The 19,048-nt window shown below is 38.0% G+C and overlaps 1 protein-coding gene and 2 long non-coding RNA genes across 4 annotated transcripts; 1 reads left to right on the top strand and 2 right to left on the bottom strand.

The window, feature by feature from the left end:
* Positions 1–6,435: 6,435 nt before the first annotated feature.
* Positions 6,436–7,926, bottom strand: LOC133728809 (uncharacterized). Its single transcript, XR_009856017.1, has 4 exons — positions 7,765–7,926; positions 7,537–7,663; positions 6,934–7,234; positions 6,436–6,826 (listed from the first exon to the last, which is right to left on the bottom strand). It is a non-coding gene; the product is annotated as an uncharacterized LOC133728809 (long non-coding RNA).
* Positions 7,927–10,413: 2,487 nt separating this feature from the next.
* Positions 10,414–13,893, bottom strand: LOC133728082 (uncharacterized). Of its 2 annotated transcripts, none has more exons than XR_009855608.1 (3): positions 13,638–13,893; positions 10,967–11,225; positions 10,414–10,887 (listed from the first exon to the last, which is right to left on the bottom strand). It is a non-coding gene; the product is annotated as an uncharacterized LOC133728082 (long non-coding RNA). The 2 variants fall into 2 exon arrangements; XR_009855607.1 differs by having other exon boundaries at positions 11,113–11,225.
* Positions 13,894–14,932: 1,039 nt separating this feature from the next.
* Positions 14,933–18,854, top strand: LOC133734032 (uncharacterized). The gene is made up of 3 exons (XM_062161693.1): positions 14,933–15,361; positions 16,842–17,089; positions 18,172–18,854. The coding sequence occupies exons 1-3, from the start codon at positions 15,058–15,060 to the stop codon at positions 18,526–18,528; spliced, it is 909 nt and encodes a 302-aa protein (XP_062017677.1). The 5' UTR covers positions 14,933–15,057; the 3' UTR covers positions 18,529–18,854.
* The last annotated feature ends 194 nt before the right edge of the window (positions 18,855–19,048 follow it).

The following is a 19,048-nucleotide window of genomic DNA, read 5'->3' as shown; positions in this document are numbered from 1 at the left end:
ACGAATAAGCCACTCAGGCTTGGGTGATAGCCTCCCAGGCTAAAGAACTCCCATAACTCCCGTAATATACCCTTACGCCACTAAGTGTAGCGATAGGATACTGGGCTACAGAATTACTGTCACAGAGACAGTAACCTGCGCCACAAAGGCGGAAGGGCTACGGTGATCCCATCACCGCGCCACAAAGGCGGAAAATCAATGCTAGCATGATAAAATCACCCCTCAGTATGGCACAGGGAAACATAACCGAAAATCCAGTAAATCCAAAATACATAAGGCTTCCCCCATCTCTCGTAAAAGAATTTCCAACGACGTGTCCCACACGCCAAAAGTATCTCCAAATCAATAGCAGAAATGCGAGATCAAACAAAATCACAATTCTCAAACCGAAATCATTACTAAGGCATTCCCAATGCCAAAACCAAAGATCGAATAAATAAACAAGAAATAATTCCATCGAAATCCCATTTCGAAACTCCTTTAGAAGTCTCAAATCGAAATAAAATATAATTAGAGAATAATTCCGGAAATAACCTCGGAAATAAGATAATTCACCATTAAGATTATAAATCAAAAGCAATTTCGGAAACGAATCAATAATGAAAGTATTTATATGAGATAATACGAAATCAATTTATAATCTCATACTCGAAATGTAAATTGATGAATAAATAGAGCATACTTTAAGAAATAATGCATGCATCAATTACTTAAAAACAAAAGTCCACTCACAGTACTATTCCGACGATCACGTATACGAGTTCCTTCATCGAGCCAGGGCTCGGTACGACATCCTGTACACGATTATATTCCGTGAATAATTATTCAACAATTTAATATAATTCCTAAACTCAATTCCTCATAATTTACATCTCCCATTCTCCTCGGATTCAGCCCAAATTATACCACTAATACCAATTCGTTAATCTAAAGGTTCCAAAGCAGAACCGAGAGATATCCGACGGTCGGATTCTCGTAATTCGATAATCGAAACCCTAAACTTCAAAAATTCATAATTAATTCCAAGTTTCTCCAAAAATCACCAAACTTCACATACAAGCTCTACAACATTTATAGAATTTAATGGGCTAAAAACTGGAATTAAAACACTGCCCTACACGCCTCCACGCGCCACCAACAGTGGCGGCGCGTGGGCCCCACGCGCCGGCGGCCACCACCTCCGATGGCCACCAAATTTGGACAGTAGCATCTACTCAACACACCCAACCATTCATTCAACTACAACAAGTTCCAATTTTACCTGAAAAAGCTCCAATTCGGCCGATGAACACAAGCCCAGAAATTTCTCAAGAACCCTAAAATTTCAATTCATCAATTCGACTTCTACACAACAAATCGTGACACAAGGCCATAGGGGAAATGATCAGTGATGAAAACCGAACCTCCGATGCCAATTTCGTGGCCGGAAACTGCCGGAATCGCCGGAAATCGATGAAAGTTCCGATCGGCTACAGTAACCTTCACAGCTCAATTCCGAGCTCTACCGGTCGAGCCACCGCCAAACACCACCCCAGGCGTGACAAGGAGGAGGAGGCGAGCCTGCCGGTGCCCAGATTCCGTCGTGGGTCGGCCGGAGAAGGAAGAAACCGGAGGGAGAAGAAATCGGGCCGAAGAGGAAGAAAATGTTGGGGGAGAAGAGAGAGAAAAGGCCGGGTAAGTTTCCAAAAATGGAAACTTACCACAGTAACTTGGCTATTTATAGAAACTTACCATGAACAGTAACCGTAAACAGTAACTTTACTATTTCGCTTATAACTATCGCATACTAGCTCCGATTTTTACGAACCACATATGCACGCGCTCGGTTTAACGTCCTCTACAACTTCCATGAAGAACATTTTCCCAAATTTTGACCCGAACAAAAAGTCAACTTTTAGGGCCACAAAAGTTGCTGAAAAAGAGTAAAAGTAAAACAAATTACCGTTTACTGTCCAAATGACTAGTAAACCGGTGAATTTGGGTTCGGGACGTTACAAATTGGATTCCGGAATATGCTCTATTTCCACGGATCTCGAATTATAGTTCTTCACAAGGATGTTGTCATGCTTTTCAGCGACATTCATAGCTCCAATGAGCTCATGAAACCTTGTGATCCGTCCTGCAGTAACATCGATTCAATAGTTCTTAGCAACCATCAATGCAGAGACGAGGAAGGTAGAGAAAGTCTTCTCAATCAACATCGCATCTGTGATCTCTTTACCACAGAGTTCCATTAAGGATTTAATGCGAAGTGCTTCCGAGTTGTAGTCAAGAACTGACTTGAAATCACAGAAGCGGAGGCTATGCCATCTCACTTCTAGGTCAGGAAGCAGGGAGTCACGGACGTTGCCAAATCTTTCTTCGAGTGAAACCCACAGCCTTCTGGGGTCTTCTTCATTCATACACTCGTACTGGAGCGAATCATCCATATGACGAGTCATTAGGATGATGGCCTTCGCCTTATTTGCCTCTAAGGCTGCTCTATTTGCTTCCAAAGCTTGAGCTTGCTCAACAGTTAGCACGTCCTGGCTAGGCTCGAGAATCGTATTCAAGATTCCATCGGCCTTGAGATGCTGGCGGATATCACGAACCCACCTGTGATATTCAGAGCCAGTTGTTCCCAATGGAGAAAAGTCCAATTTGTTCAGGTTACTCATCCTGAAAGAGAACAAGAAAAGGGTTAGTTTCGGAGCGGAAAAAGCTAACACGTAGTCGCTTCCAATAAATTCGATTCCAAGAGGGATTGGATTAGATCGAAACAATGATGCAAGTGGTCGATCATAAATTCTCTACAAACTCTAAGTTTGGAGATCTCAACAAGCTCCAAGCTTGGAGTGAGCACGAACCCCCACAGTTCGGCTTAATTAGGTCTCCCCTATGAAGAAGAAAAGGGGGGTAGAAGAATGGAGGTTGCAAGTCCCCGAAAAAGAAGAGAAATTGAATTAAAAACTCTAAAAAAACGGGAACGTTTAATAAAAAATACCTCAAAACAGGTCGCCGGAAAATTTGACCTGAAAAGTGGTCGGAAAAAGTCGCCGGAAATGGACGGAAATCTAGACGGCGGTCGTTGACCGGCGTTGACTGTTGACTGCTGACCGAGCTGACGTGGCAGTGGGGTCCGTGATGACGTGGCAGCGGGGTCCTGATGCTGACGCGGTAGTGGGTCCCTGGGTGCTGACTTGGCAGTGGGGTCTGAAGCTGACGTGGCAGTGGGGTCTGAAGCTGACGTGGCAGTGGGTCCTGGAAGCTGACGTGGCGGTGGGCCTTGCCTCAGTGGGCCTCTGCCTTGGGCTTGGTCTTGGGCTTCTGGGCTTCTGTTCCTTTCCCCCCCTTTTTTTTTTTTTTTTTCTTTTCTTCTCTTCTTCTTTTTTGCCGGTTCAAGACGCAGATGCTCAGATGGCCGGTTCACCTAGTTTTAGGCCGGTTTTTGAACGTTTTCTTCCGGTTCCTGAAACTTCAGATCAGTGGACTTCTTCTATCAAAATTTGGTGGAAATTGGAGGTCCGGAAGATGGTGAACCGGTGGAATATTTGCTGCAAGTTGTATGGAGCTTCCGGTGGCCGGTTCGGTAGGTTTCCGGCCTGTTCTTGGGGTGCCGCCGCCGGTTCTGGATTCCTGGAATCGAGTTCTTCAAGGTGTGGGGTGGAGGCAGAAAAGGCTTCAAGGTTTTGTATTCGGATTCAAGGTTTTTAGCTTCTTGAATCAGGGTTTGGCTATTTGTTTCAGGGTTAGGGCGTCGTGCTGATAACGTGTTGTAGAGAAACTGAAATTGAGAGGAAATCACTGTGTATTCTCATTGATAATAGGGGCCTCTTTATATAGAGGATTACAATGCATAGAGTCTGAATCATACAAGGAAATATAATCTCTAGATTCTTCTAATTAAACCCTATTACCACTAGGTCAAGTAACCTAGAGTTTGGGTCAAACACAAATTAGGGTTTTACTTGAACAATTTGTTATTTTTTCAATTATTAATAAACTTTGTCAAGTCATATGAAAAGACAAATAAGGACAAAGAGAGCAAAATGGAAAAAACTTCTTACTTCCTCAAATATAACATTCAATTAAAATATTTTTTTTCCCAAATTTTCCTTATATTGTCATATAGTTTTATAATTTTTTATAATTTACCTAACATAATTAAGTAAAAATAATAATTTCTATACATGGTCCATCATTTAATACAAAAATAAATTCAAAACAATCTGATTTGGAATTTCCTTAAACTAAATTCATTGAATATTATGATATAGTTATTACTCGATCTTCCAACCCAAAACCCTTGAAATCCTTCTTTTAGAAAATTCAAAGAGATTTCAGCAATATTCTCAAAAAAAAAAAAAGAGATTTCAGCAACATATCAAGATTGAGAACAATCCTCTGATTAATTTTGGTGGAGGAGAGACCTACTCATAAGAGCAATATCATGTGATATTGATTCATTCTTCTTCTCGTAGTTGAAGATAGAGATAAAAAGTAGAGTAACTGATTGTTGTATCTCATGTTCAAGGGTGTTTTGGTAAAATTAAGGAGGTCTACTTAGTTTTTCAAGTATTCTAAAAAGTAAATTAGATGTGTACTAAGTATAGGAGGTCCAAATAGTAAATTTGGAGGTATAGGAGGTCTAAATAGTAAATTTGGAGGTCCAACTAGAACCACCCTAAGCATAAACCAGATTCATCATTGTGAGTTAGACTGGCATGGCAGTCCGGTGGTTAGACTGGTTGTTGGGACTTATACTCGCTAGCAAGGTTCTAAAAATTGATAGGCGCTAGTCGGGCGGTGGCTAAGGGACTAGTGCCCAGACGCCTAGGCGGTTTTTATTTTTTTAATTATTTAATTATTTTTATAGCAGATGAAAATAAATAAATAAATAAATATATATATATATATATATATATATATATATATATATATATATACACAATGCTTCTCGGTTACGGACGTCCGCAAATTTCAAAATCTGCGGATTTGCAACGTCAGCCGTTGGATCTGCTTAAATGAAGCTCTACGGCCATGATTAAAACAAGAAGGCATGGGTCATACGGGTTGGAGATTAAAATGGATCCGACCCTGCAAAGGTTTGAGTTGAATCTCGATTCTTCTCAAGTTGTCTTCTTTAGCACAACTTCGTCCGTTTCTTCAGTCCTTCAAGCCCACCCCAACTCCCAGTTCTTCAGTTACTTCAAGGTTGCTGCGTACTGAAGAGCTTCACTCCTTCAAGCCTTCAAGCCCACCTAGAGTCCTGACCAGGCGACCAGGTGACCACGATCGTCGAGCAAGGAGCAAGGTGTTGCATTCCTTTTTCTTCTTCTCTCAGAGTCTTAGAGATCGAAGGCTCCTTCTCTTCTACTCTTCTTCTTCTTTGGGGCAATCAATTGAATGTAGTGTAAGTAAGATTCAATTTTGTTGTATTTATTCAATTCAATTTGGGGAAATTTTTAGGGTTAAGAATTGATGTTGATTTCAATTTCGTGGGTGTTGATTTAGGGTCTGGAACATGCTCTCTTGCTTACAATTTATTGTGGGTTTCTCCTTCTCTTTCCTCCAATTCGATGTGAGCAACTGACTCAACTGAGGACTGAGCCACTGAGGAACAATGGTTTCGAATTTATTGGTATGGTTTTAGTTTAATTTTCTTATTGGTATGGCTTTTAGTTTGATTTTTTTTTGTGTAATTGTCACTCTAAATCCTCTCTTTCTCAATTCATTCTTTTGGCAGAAAGAATAACTATTATCAAGATGGATCTGTTTAAGGTCATACGGGTTGGAGATTAAAATGGATCTGTTTCGCTAAGCTGCTCTGTTTTGCTCTATGGGAGGTGCTGCTCTGTTTTATACAGTGGGATGGGCTGCTTCGCAAATGTTTTCCTCAGCAGCTTGATTAATAATATATTAAGAAGTTTGCACTATACCAATTACAAGAGAATCATACTGGCTTGGTGACTTGTCTACCGTCCGAAGCATTGTACTAGCTGGCTTCTAATTTTTAGAGCAGAGAGGGTTCGAACTTATACCTCACCAAACATTATAGATAAGAAATATTATTCGATCGCTAACAGTTTATCGTTAATTATTTTTTCATTTATTATCTTTTTACAAAAATATGGAGCGTGGCAGATGATTTAACAGGAAATTTGTAAGACTACATAATGCATTCATTTTCGGAAGTGCAACGATTAAAGTCATTGCATCCAAGAATTTTGACACTCAATGAAATTAAACAGTTGTTTTCAGACTCTGCAACTGGCCAACTGGGGGCTTAAACCACAGGTGATACGTAGCTCACCGGCAAATGCCCAAGGCCGGTGTGTTTTAGTTTCGTAGGAAAAACAGTTCTTGCTATATATGAAGCGATAATCTGTGGTTAATATACTTTTATCCAAAACTTCATCTCTTCAAAATTTGAGCATATATATAATGTGTCTGGAAACATTGGAAGAAGAGAGAATCATCATATACAATGTCAAGTCTAACAAATTAGATCAGCAAGCAGCTGCCAACACTAAATTGCCATCACTGTTTCTAATCTAATACCTATCCTGTAGAAGAATAACTACAAGGCCAAAGAAGCAGGCTTTGTTTCCAGTTAATAGTTGTGTATCCACTGAGCAGAAATCTCCTATCTTTAACAGTCGCCTCTCCCTTCTAAGATCCATAATCACAAACCCAAAATTGGAGCGGGAACAGGGGCAAAGGCTGCAACTAATCATCTTCAATGGAGAAAACTAGCCATCCATTGATTATGCTACTTCCCTATGAGCTTATTGTACGCGTACAATCCAGAACCAAGAAAACCGAGACATTGCCCAATGACATTCAACTGCACATACAAAGAAATATATCAGTTTCCATTCATAAAAAAGAAGCAAACGCTTTTCTTCTAACAGTATTGTTTCACTGTCAGGATGAGAACCGGTTGACACTTACAATATCAAATGGAAGGCCACCAAATATCACCCAACCAAGTCCAATGGTAAAGAAATCCTATACCAGTATAATAACCAGAAAATATAAGAGCCCAAATAAAGAACTAATAGATCAATTAACAAAACATTGCACACAGGCTGCTAAACTATGTTGTAATACATCCCGGAGATGCAGAAATTTAGTGGATACAAACCTTCAAGTTACCGCAAATTGTCTGCGTTAGTGCTGAATTTAGTGTCGTATTAAGAAATATACAGTAATTCAGGAAGAATGCCAGTACACAGGAACAGAGCAAGACAACCTGCCATATTGAAACAATATATCTCAATCAAAACCCTCTCAAGTTACTTGGGAGTGTACTTAAACAGTACAAGACGCAAAATAGGCATGCTATACTTTAGTCTGTTCCTGTGATATCAGTTGAATCCATGTGATGCGGCTGATGCCAAATTCCAACAATCTTACAGTGACTATATAAATTCTTTATAAATTATTTCAATACTCATTCTGTATGATCAGAATTTGAACAGTCAGACAACTGAACTGGCTGAACATGACAAGATAAATCTGTTGTCCAATAAGAAAATTAAACTAAAACCATACCAATAAATTCGAAACCATTGTTCCTCAGTGGCTCAGTCCTCAGTTGAGTCAGTTGCTCACATCGAATTGGAGGAAAGAGAAGGAGAAACCCACAATAAATTGTAAGCAAGAGAGCATGTTCCAGACCCTAAATCAACACCCACGAAATTGAAATCAACATCAATTCTTAACCCTAAAAATTTCCCCAAATTGAATTGAATAAATACAACAAAATTGAATCTTACTTACACTACATTCAATTGATTGCCCCAAAGAAGAAGAAGAGTAGAAGAGAAGGAGCCTTCGATCTCTAAGACTCTGAGAGAAGAAGAAAAAGGAATGCAACACCTTGCTCCTTGCTCGACGATCGTGGTCACCTGGTCGCCTGGTCAGGACTCTAGGTGGGCTTGAAGGATTGAAGGAGTGAAGCTCTTCAGTACGCAGCAACCTTGAAGTAACTGAAGAACTGGGAGTTGGGGTGGGCTTGAAGGACTGAAGAAACGGACGAAGTTGTGCTAAAGAAGACAACTTGAGAAGAATCGAGATTCAACTCAAACCTTTGCAGGGTCGGATCCATTTTAATCTCCAACCCGTATGACCCATGCCTTCTTGTTTTAATCATGGCCGTAGAGCTTCATTTAAGCAGATCCAACGGCTGACGTTGCAAATCCGCAGATTTTGAAATTTGCGGACTTCCGTAATCGAGAAGCATTGTATATATAGACTTTAAAGGACATATAAAGACATTTGAAGTGTAAAAATATGTGTAAAATAAAGTGTCCCAGGATCCGGACCCAATATATATATATATATATAAGAATATGATAATATTTTAAGTAGATATTTTATTCCCGTTTCCAATGCCGGTCAAACACATGACCTGATGGGTTCCCTATTCAAGTGGAACACAAACTCAAGTATTCATTAGACTACTTGGACTCTCAGAAAGAAAAAAAGAAAAAAAATCTGGAGAACTCCACAGATAACATCGTCAAACTCGATAGATCAATCTGGTTCCCTATCTTTTCTCTTATTCTCTTGTCTTCTCGCTCCGATCAACCATTGTGCACAAACGCCGAGTAATTTATCCAAGGTGAGCTCCAATCCTCTCTTTCTCTTCCCCTTTTATACTTTTTGTCAAGCCTGAAAAGCCACAGCTGTCTTTAGCGTGACCTCAATTTCATGACCAGAATTGGTTTGATCGGTAAATTTGGATCTCAGGTTTTGCGACGAAGGCTCTGGTTTACAACGGGAATTTGGATCAACGCAAGTGAGTGACAGGGATCTTGAAGATGAGTCGGATGTTTGCCTTTCTTCGTAACCCATCCAAACAGCCCGCCTAGCGCCTAACTACTCGGCCGCCCAAGCTCCTAGTCTCCCGCCTAGGTGGCCGCCCAACTCCACCCCCCCCCCCCCCCCCAATCGTGCCTATTTGACATTCCTCGAGTCGGAGAGCTGCCGCCCAGCGTTTAGGCAGCCTGGGTTGAATGTAGGCACACTATCAAGATCCTTAGAGAAGTGATGCAAATCAAAGACATGCACAAAGATGGACCATAAAACCTAGAGCTGAAAGTGTTCAAGACATGCATGGGCGTGAAATTCAACTAGACCCTAAGTTGCAACAAGCCTCTTGGTACATATCCTTATGTTCCACCTACATTAGGATATCAAGCAGGGGCTTCTGAAAATGAAAAAGCACACAAATTAGCCATGACAAATGCAGAGAAGTTAGCAAAAGAAATTGAAGACTTGCTACGGTCTGAAATGAATGCTAATGTGGATGAGAATGGCCATACAACTCAATCCACTCCTACTGAACAACTCAATGCAGATGGTAATGTGGTAAATCAAAAGGGCTAAAGAAAAGGGAAACATCTAGAGGAAGAAAACAGAGAATCAAGAGTCAGGTGGAGATAAGCATGAACAAAAATAAAAGACAGAGGCAATCCAGTAAAAAAGCAATGGAGGTATTTTTATTTATATAAAACTACTTTCTTATTGTTTGTTTTTAAATTTATTTACAGATATCATTCTTGGATTTTATAATTCAGGTTACTCCTGATTCAATGAATAATGTATATAAGGTGACTCTTGATCCATGTAGTGAAGAGAATGTTACTCCTGATCTAACAAACAATGCAGTGAATTTTACTCATGATCCATCAAGTAATGCGGAGGAGAATGATACTTTTGATATAACAAGTAATGCAGATCAATTTTTGGAACAAGATTTTTGTGCATCTTCACTTAGATTTCTTGCTTGTGACTAGGTACATTAATATTCACTTAGTTGGTCTTAATAGTTATGGTATTAGAGTTCAATATTACATACTAACCTATTTCACTATATCCCAGGAGTTTGATTTAAACAATGTCCCCCAATGAAATACATGTTGTCATGGCCCTAGGATATAAAAGGTGTGTGTTCAGCTTCAATATGAAATAATGGTCTTTCATATATTGTGGCTGCTTATGTAATTTATATGATATATGGTCTGTCATATATTGGTCTTTCATATACTATTTCTGTAATTTATATGAGGAGAAGGCTTCCGTTTTGTTTTTAGCAGGTTGTGCAGGCTTTTGTTTTGTTTTTGTAAGAGGAGAAGGCAATTGTACATGCTTCTGTTTTGTTTTTGTAGAAATGAAGAGTGCAATTGTGCAGCCTTATGTTTTGTTTTTGCAAGATGAGAGGGCAATTGAGTAGCCTTGTACTTGCTATTGACTTGCCAACAGAAAATGAATAGTTCAGTTTGTGCAGCCTTATGTTCTGTTTCGTTTTCGTAAGAAATGGTTTACTAATTGAACCAGCCATTCATCAACAATTTAAACAAAAATAAAAATTCAATCTCTCCAGAGTTTTGTCAAATCTATTATTTTTGGCAATAAAATAAAAATCTATCATCATCAAAGATGTATCCTCCACTTCTTTTTGAACTGAATTCAAATGATTTACAAACTAACATATGACTTTATCTCTACAATGTCAAGTTCTGTCAAGCTTCCAGATAAATCTACGTCAGCCCCAGCATCCCTAACACTCATTACATGCTGGAAGTCTTCATGGATGATAGTTAAAATGTCCCCCGTGAATCTTGATCGTTGAGTTTTCGACATTGAAGTTGTTGCACATCATGTGGTATAGAGGGACATTAAGTTCGCTGCACCTGAAGGTATATATCATCCTGAACCCCATTGCATCAATAGCTATTTGCTTTTCCTCTGACAGACTAGTACATGTTCTTCTAAACTCCCTCATTCGGTGACCTATTATGGGACTCAGGGACAATCTCTGTTTCTTACATCACACAGCTCCACATTTTCACCTCCATTACTATGTCCAATTGAGCCTTCAAGGGTAGAAACTGTCTCCTGAAATATTTGCAATTTGGTTTCTCATTGTATAAACTCCTAGTACAGAAAATAAAAATATTAACAAAGTGTCATCTACCTTAATTTGTATAGGCCGATGATGATTTTGAGGTAAACTTCGAGTTATTTCCGACAGGTGGCGTTGGTTAAAAAATATGAGTGTTATGCTAAATTTTTATGATTATAAATTAAACACAAAAGACAATGTAGATAAATATTTCGTACACTTCAATTTAGTCGGATTGCACGCCGCTGTCACTACTTATTTGGTCTGTGACTCCCTTCCCTCTCACTGGAAGCCTTTCCTTTGGTTCTTCGAATGTGTTCGACCTCAAATGCTGCACACATTACAAATTTACATTGTTATATGTTATATTATTGTGACAGTCCCTACAAAGTATGTGGGTTGAAACTTTTCTCGTGTTTTAATAAAAATCAACATATTTCAATTTGTGATTTTTTCCTTAAATACGGTTAAGATGCATGTAGGTGATTATATCATACGTCTACATATAATATAAAATTACAAACATGCTTATATTTTTTCATACATATTTAACAACGGTATCTACACAATTGTAAGACTCAGTTTCTAATATATCTGCATCATATGTTCTATGTTCATGAATCGTAACTACCTATAAAATCAAATGAACGGTTATGATACACAGTACTATTTTTTTTCTTTTCGGTAAACCCAACTATCCATAATATATGATACCAATTCCCAACTGTTTCTAATTACATATTTTCATCTACATATTACAATTTGTTGGGACACTGGCAACCAAATATACCAATATATCTTTACTTTTACTTTAGCTCAACTAATTATACATAAACTATTTAAAACTATCCAGCAACCTCCAGATTATTTCACCAAAGTTTGTTTTATTTGTTCTTGGGTTTTGTCATGTACAACCAACTCAATCTGACTATTATAGTACATCTTACATTGCGTGGTGTTTTCGGATGACAATACAATGACTCGCGTTTATAGATCTGATTACAAGCAACTCTACCAAAGGTTGATTGGTACTCCGATTCTAAAATCAAAATAGGTGTTACTGAATCATGCAAATAGGAGAAAGAATATGTATTCTAAACTGTTGCGATTCTAACTCCAGATCCAGCAAGATCGGTTATGTCAAGCAGTTTGAGTAATTATGCCCAACATTCACATCACAAGATAATGTGATTGAATTTTCAGATGATATTTTACAATACACAATTGATGGAATATAGTGCTAAAACAGACTATAGAAAGACTGGAAAATATGGTATGCAAAATTCAAGTACCAAATTCTCACAACTAATAACACTCGGTTAAAAAACCATACCCCAGCATGCCAATAGAAAACGCACTTGATAGATAGGTACACCCAAGTGATATGGAACACATGTCCCAATCTCAGAAACACATGTCTCAATCTCAGAAACACAAAACAACCACCTCTAAGTAAATAAGCAGGAATCAGTGAACTTAAGCCGTCAATACTCTTCTATATAGTTTTTCAATACAAATAAACTAGTTCTTATATTTATAACAATATAACAACACACAACACATATGTCGAAGCTCGAAATAATGTGCACATTATTCTAAAAAAAAACAAAAAAATAATGTGCACATTCCATATAGCAAAAAACAACTAATTGTTGGGTTTAAACAACAAGAATGAATAATGGGTTTTTCACAAGATAAGTTTAAATATTCAACCATGACCCAAACACAAAGAAATTAATGAACTTCAATTCAAATCAATGTTTGACATATATGACAAGTGTTTTGGAATGACTAATGAACACTCAAAGTTATTTATGTATGCTATTTTGCCTAACAATATAAGTACAGAAGACTTGGTCGATCAAAGGCAGGTCAGGTGGACTTTGGGTGGTGAGTTAGTGTTGACAAAGTTGAGTGTCAAGAATTTACTGTTCCTGCGCATGTTGTCTTTGCCATATAGTTGTTGTGCAAGTTTTTTTAGTCTTTTTTTAAGTCTGTAGTTGCCATTTTGTGAAACGTGATGGCACCAAGTTTGCTCACCGTTTGGCAAAATGGCTTTGTTTGGAGTCGGGGCCTTTTGGCTCCTTCAGTCAGTCTTCATTGAGTATTTGACTTCCAGTGTGAAGTCTAGTGGCCGTTTCTGTGTAAGAGATGTTACCCAAAACTCGTTGTAACCAGTTCATTATTAATGAAGTTTTTACTTGATAAAAAAAAATATATAAAGAAGACAGCTTTATCCTCTTCAATGCCCTCACAAGCTTCATTGTATAGAACCAAATAGAGAGACAAAATAAACAAGAACAAATAATAAAGGTTTGCAAATTCGACCCCAGCATTGAACCAAGTTCACAGTCCAGGAGACACGAAATTGTTTTGATCATTCAACTGAGTTTGAACAACTTAAATCAAATCCATTGTACTATTATATTCAATATGAAAATTGTATACTCTAATACGACACAACATTATATCAAAATATTATATCAATTCAAGGAACTTGTAATTTAACACTTAACATCGAGACTAACCCAGAATCTCATCATTAAGCATAATGTCTATACTAATTTCATAATTAATCAAATGCAAATTATTTCTCAACTTCCCATATCATAAATATTCAAACCACTCCATGCTCAATTCCAAAATGGCAAAATCGACAGATTCAATTTCTTATTCCCTACAATTTTGTATTCCCTCTATATACTAAACGAATGACAACAACAAATCGGAGCAGAGATATTACCTGAAACTGGTGACGAAACCTGAGTCTATTTTTGGCAGCCAATACTTAAAAGGATTTGCTTGATTTCGCCCTATTTCGGTAGATATGAAACTTTTGTTTTCAATATACAGTGGCTTTCTTTGCAGGTCGCAATTTCTTCTCAATGAAGATTGAACAGGGCTTCAAAATGAGCTCTGTTTGCAGATTTATGTTTTCTTCAAAGGGGATCTTGATGTTTTGTAGAGATGAAGGACGACGGAGAAGACTTCCAAGTCTTCCAACCTTATCTCCTCGATACACGTGCCTTTCTTCTTCTCCCTTAAAAGCCCTTGTGGTAACTTGATCAATCACAAGACATTAGAACCATTGCAGCTTCCTTTTCTCAAATTACCTTTAAGCATATCTATAGGGAAGCAAACTTTATAGCTGATGCTATTGCAAATTTAGGACATGATCGATGCTGCTTCTCCTATGTCTTGGAGTGATAGGGTCCCAAGTGAGGCTTCTAAAGCCTTAATGTTTGATGTTGTAAACTTTGGTTGCCCAAGAGGCTTCCTTCTTTAAATAGTTTTCTTTTCTTATATAAAAAAAAAACTTGATCAATCACAGTTTCATCTTCCTTGTCCTATGCTAGTTGACGGGGTCAATGTCACGGTTGACTTCACGGCGTCTGTCGGTGTACAAATGTTTTGGTTCATTGCAGACAGCGCCATAGTTGATAGATTTTAATTTAGCTATAGTTTAGCCAAAAGATAAGAGGCTGACTCTAAGTATGAATCTAACTTAACAATGGTTGATAGATTCGAATTCAGCTACAGTCAAGCCAAATGATTTTGGCAAAAGATCATGGTTAGGAAGATAAGCAAGTTTGATCAACAAATTAACAACAAATTTGCGGATTGCAATTGAGGGCATGTTTGATATTGTTTTGTGAAATTCTAAAAACGCTTTTCAAATTTATCAAAAATATTTCTCAAAACAAGTTTCAAGTGCTTTTTACATGAGTCTCTATTTTTCTATAATTTTTTTTTGATTATTCAAAATCTTTGATAAGATGTCAAACAAGAATTAAGATTTTTCCTACTAACATTTGTCAATCAGCAACTAAGGGAAGCAAAATAAATTCAAATTCATCTCTTCTACATTAAATCGCATAAAAGAAAAAAACAAGGAATTAAAAAAAAAAAAAAGTGGTAACATTTATAACAAAAATAAATAAACTTAAAAAAAAATTAAAAAACCAAAATACCCTAAACTATTTGCCAAAAAAAGAAAAAAGAAAAAAAAAGAGATATATATTCTTTTGTTTTTTGAAGGATCGGTAGCATTGCCCATTACGGTGTTCCCTGAACCGGAGGAAGTGTGGCCTACTTGAGACCGAAACGCTTGTCACCCCGAATCAGATTGAACTCGCCGTGTGTGTCTGTTAGGTCCTTCCCTTATGATGAGACGCCAGCAGGCGCAGTACGCCGGCGATTCAGGCGGCGCCAATTCGTATGGTGGCGGAGGCGGTGGCGCTGCGGCAGCTTCAATGCACCACCACCACCACCATCATCAGCAGCAGCAGCCGAGTAGTGTTGGTGCTAGTGATTTTGAAGGACGACTCGAAGCGTTCACACCCGAGAGGGATAGCAATCCTAATCCGTACGCTACTTCTTCCAAACCAGAGGCCCAGTGGAGATGGGAAAGAGATGCATCCAATTCCAAAGCCTCCAATCCATTGACACCTCACATGTTTAGTGAAGGCAAGTCTTGTTCTTATCTCTCTCCATCATCTTCATTTGTGCTGTGAAAATCAATCTTAGTTTCTGGTTTTCTTTAGGCTAGGAGTCTCTTAAGTTTATTGGTAATGAAACAATTTTGTTTTACCTGCTTAGCATAAAACTTAACAACTCCAGCTATACCCTGTCATTCGTATTTGACTAGGAAACATCAGCATTTTCGTAGAGGAATGCAGACATACCTATTTTGAACAAGTATGCTATATCTATATCCTTGTCGTAGCTGCAATTGAAACCATTAGTTAGGTCTTTTTACCAAAATTGTCATCAATCCTGAGTTAAGGAAAAGGAAAAGGAATCTATTTCCTTAACTCCTGTCCCAGTTATGACAATTGGCACCAATCGGCACGTAATTCAGATGCTTACATTTCATCTGGAGGACACTTGCAATGGCATTTCTCGACAAGGATTGATCCTTCATGAATCCCAATGAGTTTGGAAGTTAGTCAGCATCTCTTCCTATAGTGCCTTAATGGTGAATGGGGAAAGATAGGTCCTTCCTTTTCTTCAGTTCCCTGTGTTATAAGATATGAATAACTTGTAGATCTTTATAAAAATAGGGATAGCCTCGGGACATTCTGAAATCTCCCATCCAGTTACATGGCAATGATGAGTGTCGTATTCTCCAACCAGTGCCAACTTCTTCTCAGTTGTAATAAATATGCTCCATGCAATCCATTTTTCCATTGAAAATTTGAAGGTTTGGGGTTGATAACTCTTTTGGATCAGTAACTGTTGGGCTAATGGACAAAGCAGTCCTGGTTAAGTGGTTATTGCCTGCTCGTTTTTCTCTTCCATTTTCCATGCTCTTCTTAGTAATATTCACCTTCAGTGCATTACCACTCGTCTACCATTGCATGGTACTAGTCTACAACACATGGAGCTGATGCAAAAGTCATGTATCGATGTATTAATGCACTCTAAAGTCTTCCTGCAGTAAGAACTTAAGATTTTTTCATGTCGGAAACAAAACAAGTACTTGATGTCCCTGCCCGATATTAGTTTATATTGCTATTGTCTATGTGAAAGTGCTTTCTTTTGTATATAAAATGGTGATGTACTTCTGAATATGTGCACTCCCCAGACTTGTTATGGTATTTGACGAGATTATATTTTGAAGAGTGGTAGTTATATTAGTTTTTTATTAATGAAAAATTGTGAGGAAGACTGAAGGTTAAGTTACGTAATGCCAAGAGTGGTAAGACCACAATGTGACAATTGAAGTATGATGTAGTGTCAAATAAAATGTGTAAAACAAGATGTGGAACAGGGGTTATCAAATTTTTTGACAAAAAGGCGCTTACCTGAGCAGTCTTTAGATTTAATCCAACGACTGCATGATTAGGCACTCAGGTAGCGCTTCTAGGTTATGATTTTGCTTAAAGTACTTTATTAGTTCATATTTTAAAGTCTGTATGCTTAAGATCACATGGTTGTTTTGCAGGTCAAGTGGGTGATACATCTAGATCCTATTTCCAGGGTCAAAGGTCCGATCCAAAACATGCTTTAGAGACACAGAGCAACAGCGATCCCCGATCTCAACCTCATATTGAAGATATGGACCTTGGGTACGAGGATAAGCCTTCGTCACAGTCCTTTGAAGTTCTGGAGCAGAAATTCCTTGATGACATTAGGAAACTAACCAAGGAACAGAATGATGCTGAGGATGCAGAAAATGCTAGACACAGAGAGGTTTGTTCGTATTTGAAAGTGGATTATGTTCTCTTATATTTAGATTCCCTGTTTGTGTCTCGATTATCTTTCTACATTCTCCTGCCAATCTCAAGCTAAAGAGCTGAACAGATTCTTTGCAGCTTTATAGTCTTAGGACTTACCCTAGTGCCTCCCCTGGTTTCTTATCTTTTTCAGCTGACAAAGAATCTAATTAGTTAATCAGGAAACGGAGAAGAGTTAATCATTGCATTATTTATGCTCAACTTGTGAACTCAGTTTAAACATTGGCAGAAAAGATATTTATCTAAACCTTGATAAAAACATAATGAATCCAAAAACTACAATAAGATACTATTTTCAGAATTCACATTTTAGTTTTACACATTTGAATATCTTCCTAGTTGGATGGGCATAGGTAAGTACTAATTTAAACAGCTATAGGTCTACAAAATTTTTGGTGGGCATGGTAGGTTCGATTCATGCATATCCACACAAGAAGGGGATGTTGAAGTATCTTTCCTCAAGTTACAGTGTTCATCCATGCTTCAGTTGCTTCTGTATTTTCACTATAGATTTACTTTTGAAGTCCTACTGTCCTAGACATAGTAGGGGATGAGACTAGTGCTATTCAGAATCAACTTTACACAATGTGAATTCTGATAAAATTAGCTCTAACCTTTCTAGGCTTGTTCAAATCCAGTCACGGTTGGGCATCAGTTTATGACTTTATTAGGATCCACTACTGTTTAGTTACTACCCAATGGATAGAGGAATAATAATTTCAAAACTTCAGACACAATGTTGCAGTGCTCAACACCTTGTTTCATAAATATACTTTCCAATGCATTATCCTCTGGTTTTGCTCTTTTTATTTATTTTTAGTTGTTTGATAATGGAAACGGAGTATTAAGGGGAATGTTGGATGCTACAACATATAACAATCCCATATGAAACGTCAGTATTTTGAGTTTTATATTCCTTTCTATTATTATGTTTCCCATCTACCTTTCTTAATTGGGGATGGGGATTTGTTTCATGCTTGTTCCTTTTGTAGATAAAATGTTGATTTCTCTTCGACTGTTGGCATCTTTATTTGTCAGAAAATTGGTACAATCAATGCTCAGTATGAAGAACAATTAGCATCACTACGGTGCCAGCATGCTGGCCGTAGAGATGATTTACTTAAGAGGGAATCAAATGCCCGGCAGCATCAATACCAGCAATCCATGATGGATCGTTACTCTAAAAGCAGCATGGGCTCCTCCGATCTTCATGGTTACAGTGGAATTGCGGCCTCAGCTACAGCTGGCGATACACGCAGAGGCTACGAAACTGACCAATATGATTCTTACAGAGAGCGGGCTCGATTTCTTGGGGGCTCCCGTGATCATGGGTTTGAGCCTAGGGGACCATATCCGGGAGGGCGTGTTTATGATACTGGCTCACGTTATTACTAATTCACTTTTTATTTAACTTCTCCCTACGGGACTTTCTTCGCCAGGCATAAGCATATCAGTGAAGCAGCTTATAAGTGCAGGATACTGCTGTTATTTCTACTTTTGTTAATACTTTTGTTATGCAGTGGTGTTTGCGTGGAATGCTTCTCGTTTATGAAGTATCTTATTTTTTAGCATAAGATAATAGTAAGAGTGCTTCTATTCATACCTCCACAATTGTTATATGGACCTCTCTTAATTTTTGTAAAATTTATATTCTTATTATGACCCTAGAGAACTGAAAAAATAAATAAATAAATAAAATCGCAATCTAGTTCCATGCCACCGGAGATGCATCCCCTAATTGAAATCGTTATTTCTCATTCTCTCTTTTTCTCGTACTCTCTTTCTTTCTCCTTCTTCCTCTTTCTCTTTTTTCTATATTTTTTTGTTTTTGTTTCTGTAGCCAATCCTTCCTTTTGCTACAGAATTTGTGCTGCATATGTTTCTATATTGGAATTGGCAAGTCCTCTTTGAGAGT

Source organism: Rosa rugosa, chromosome 2 (genome assembly GCF_958449725.1).
Source record: "Rosa rugosa chromosome 2, drRosRugo1.1, whole genome shotgun sequence".
Lineage (NCBI taxonomy): Eukaryota > Viridiplantae > Streptophyta > Magnoliopsida > Rosales > Rosaceae > Rosa > Rosa rugosa.
This window is presented reverse-complemented; position numbering and strand designations above follow the sequence as displayed.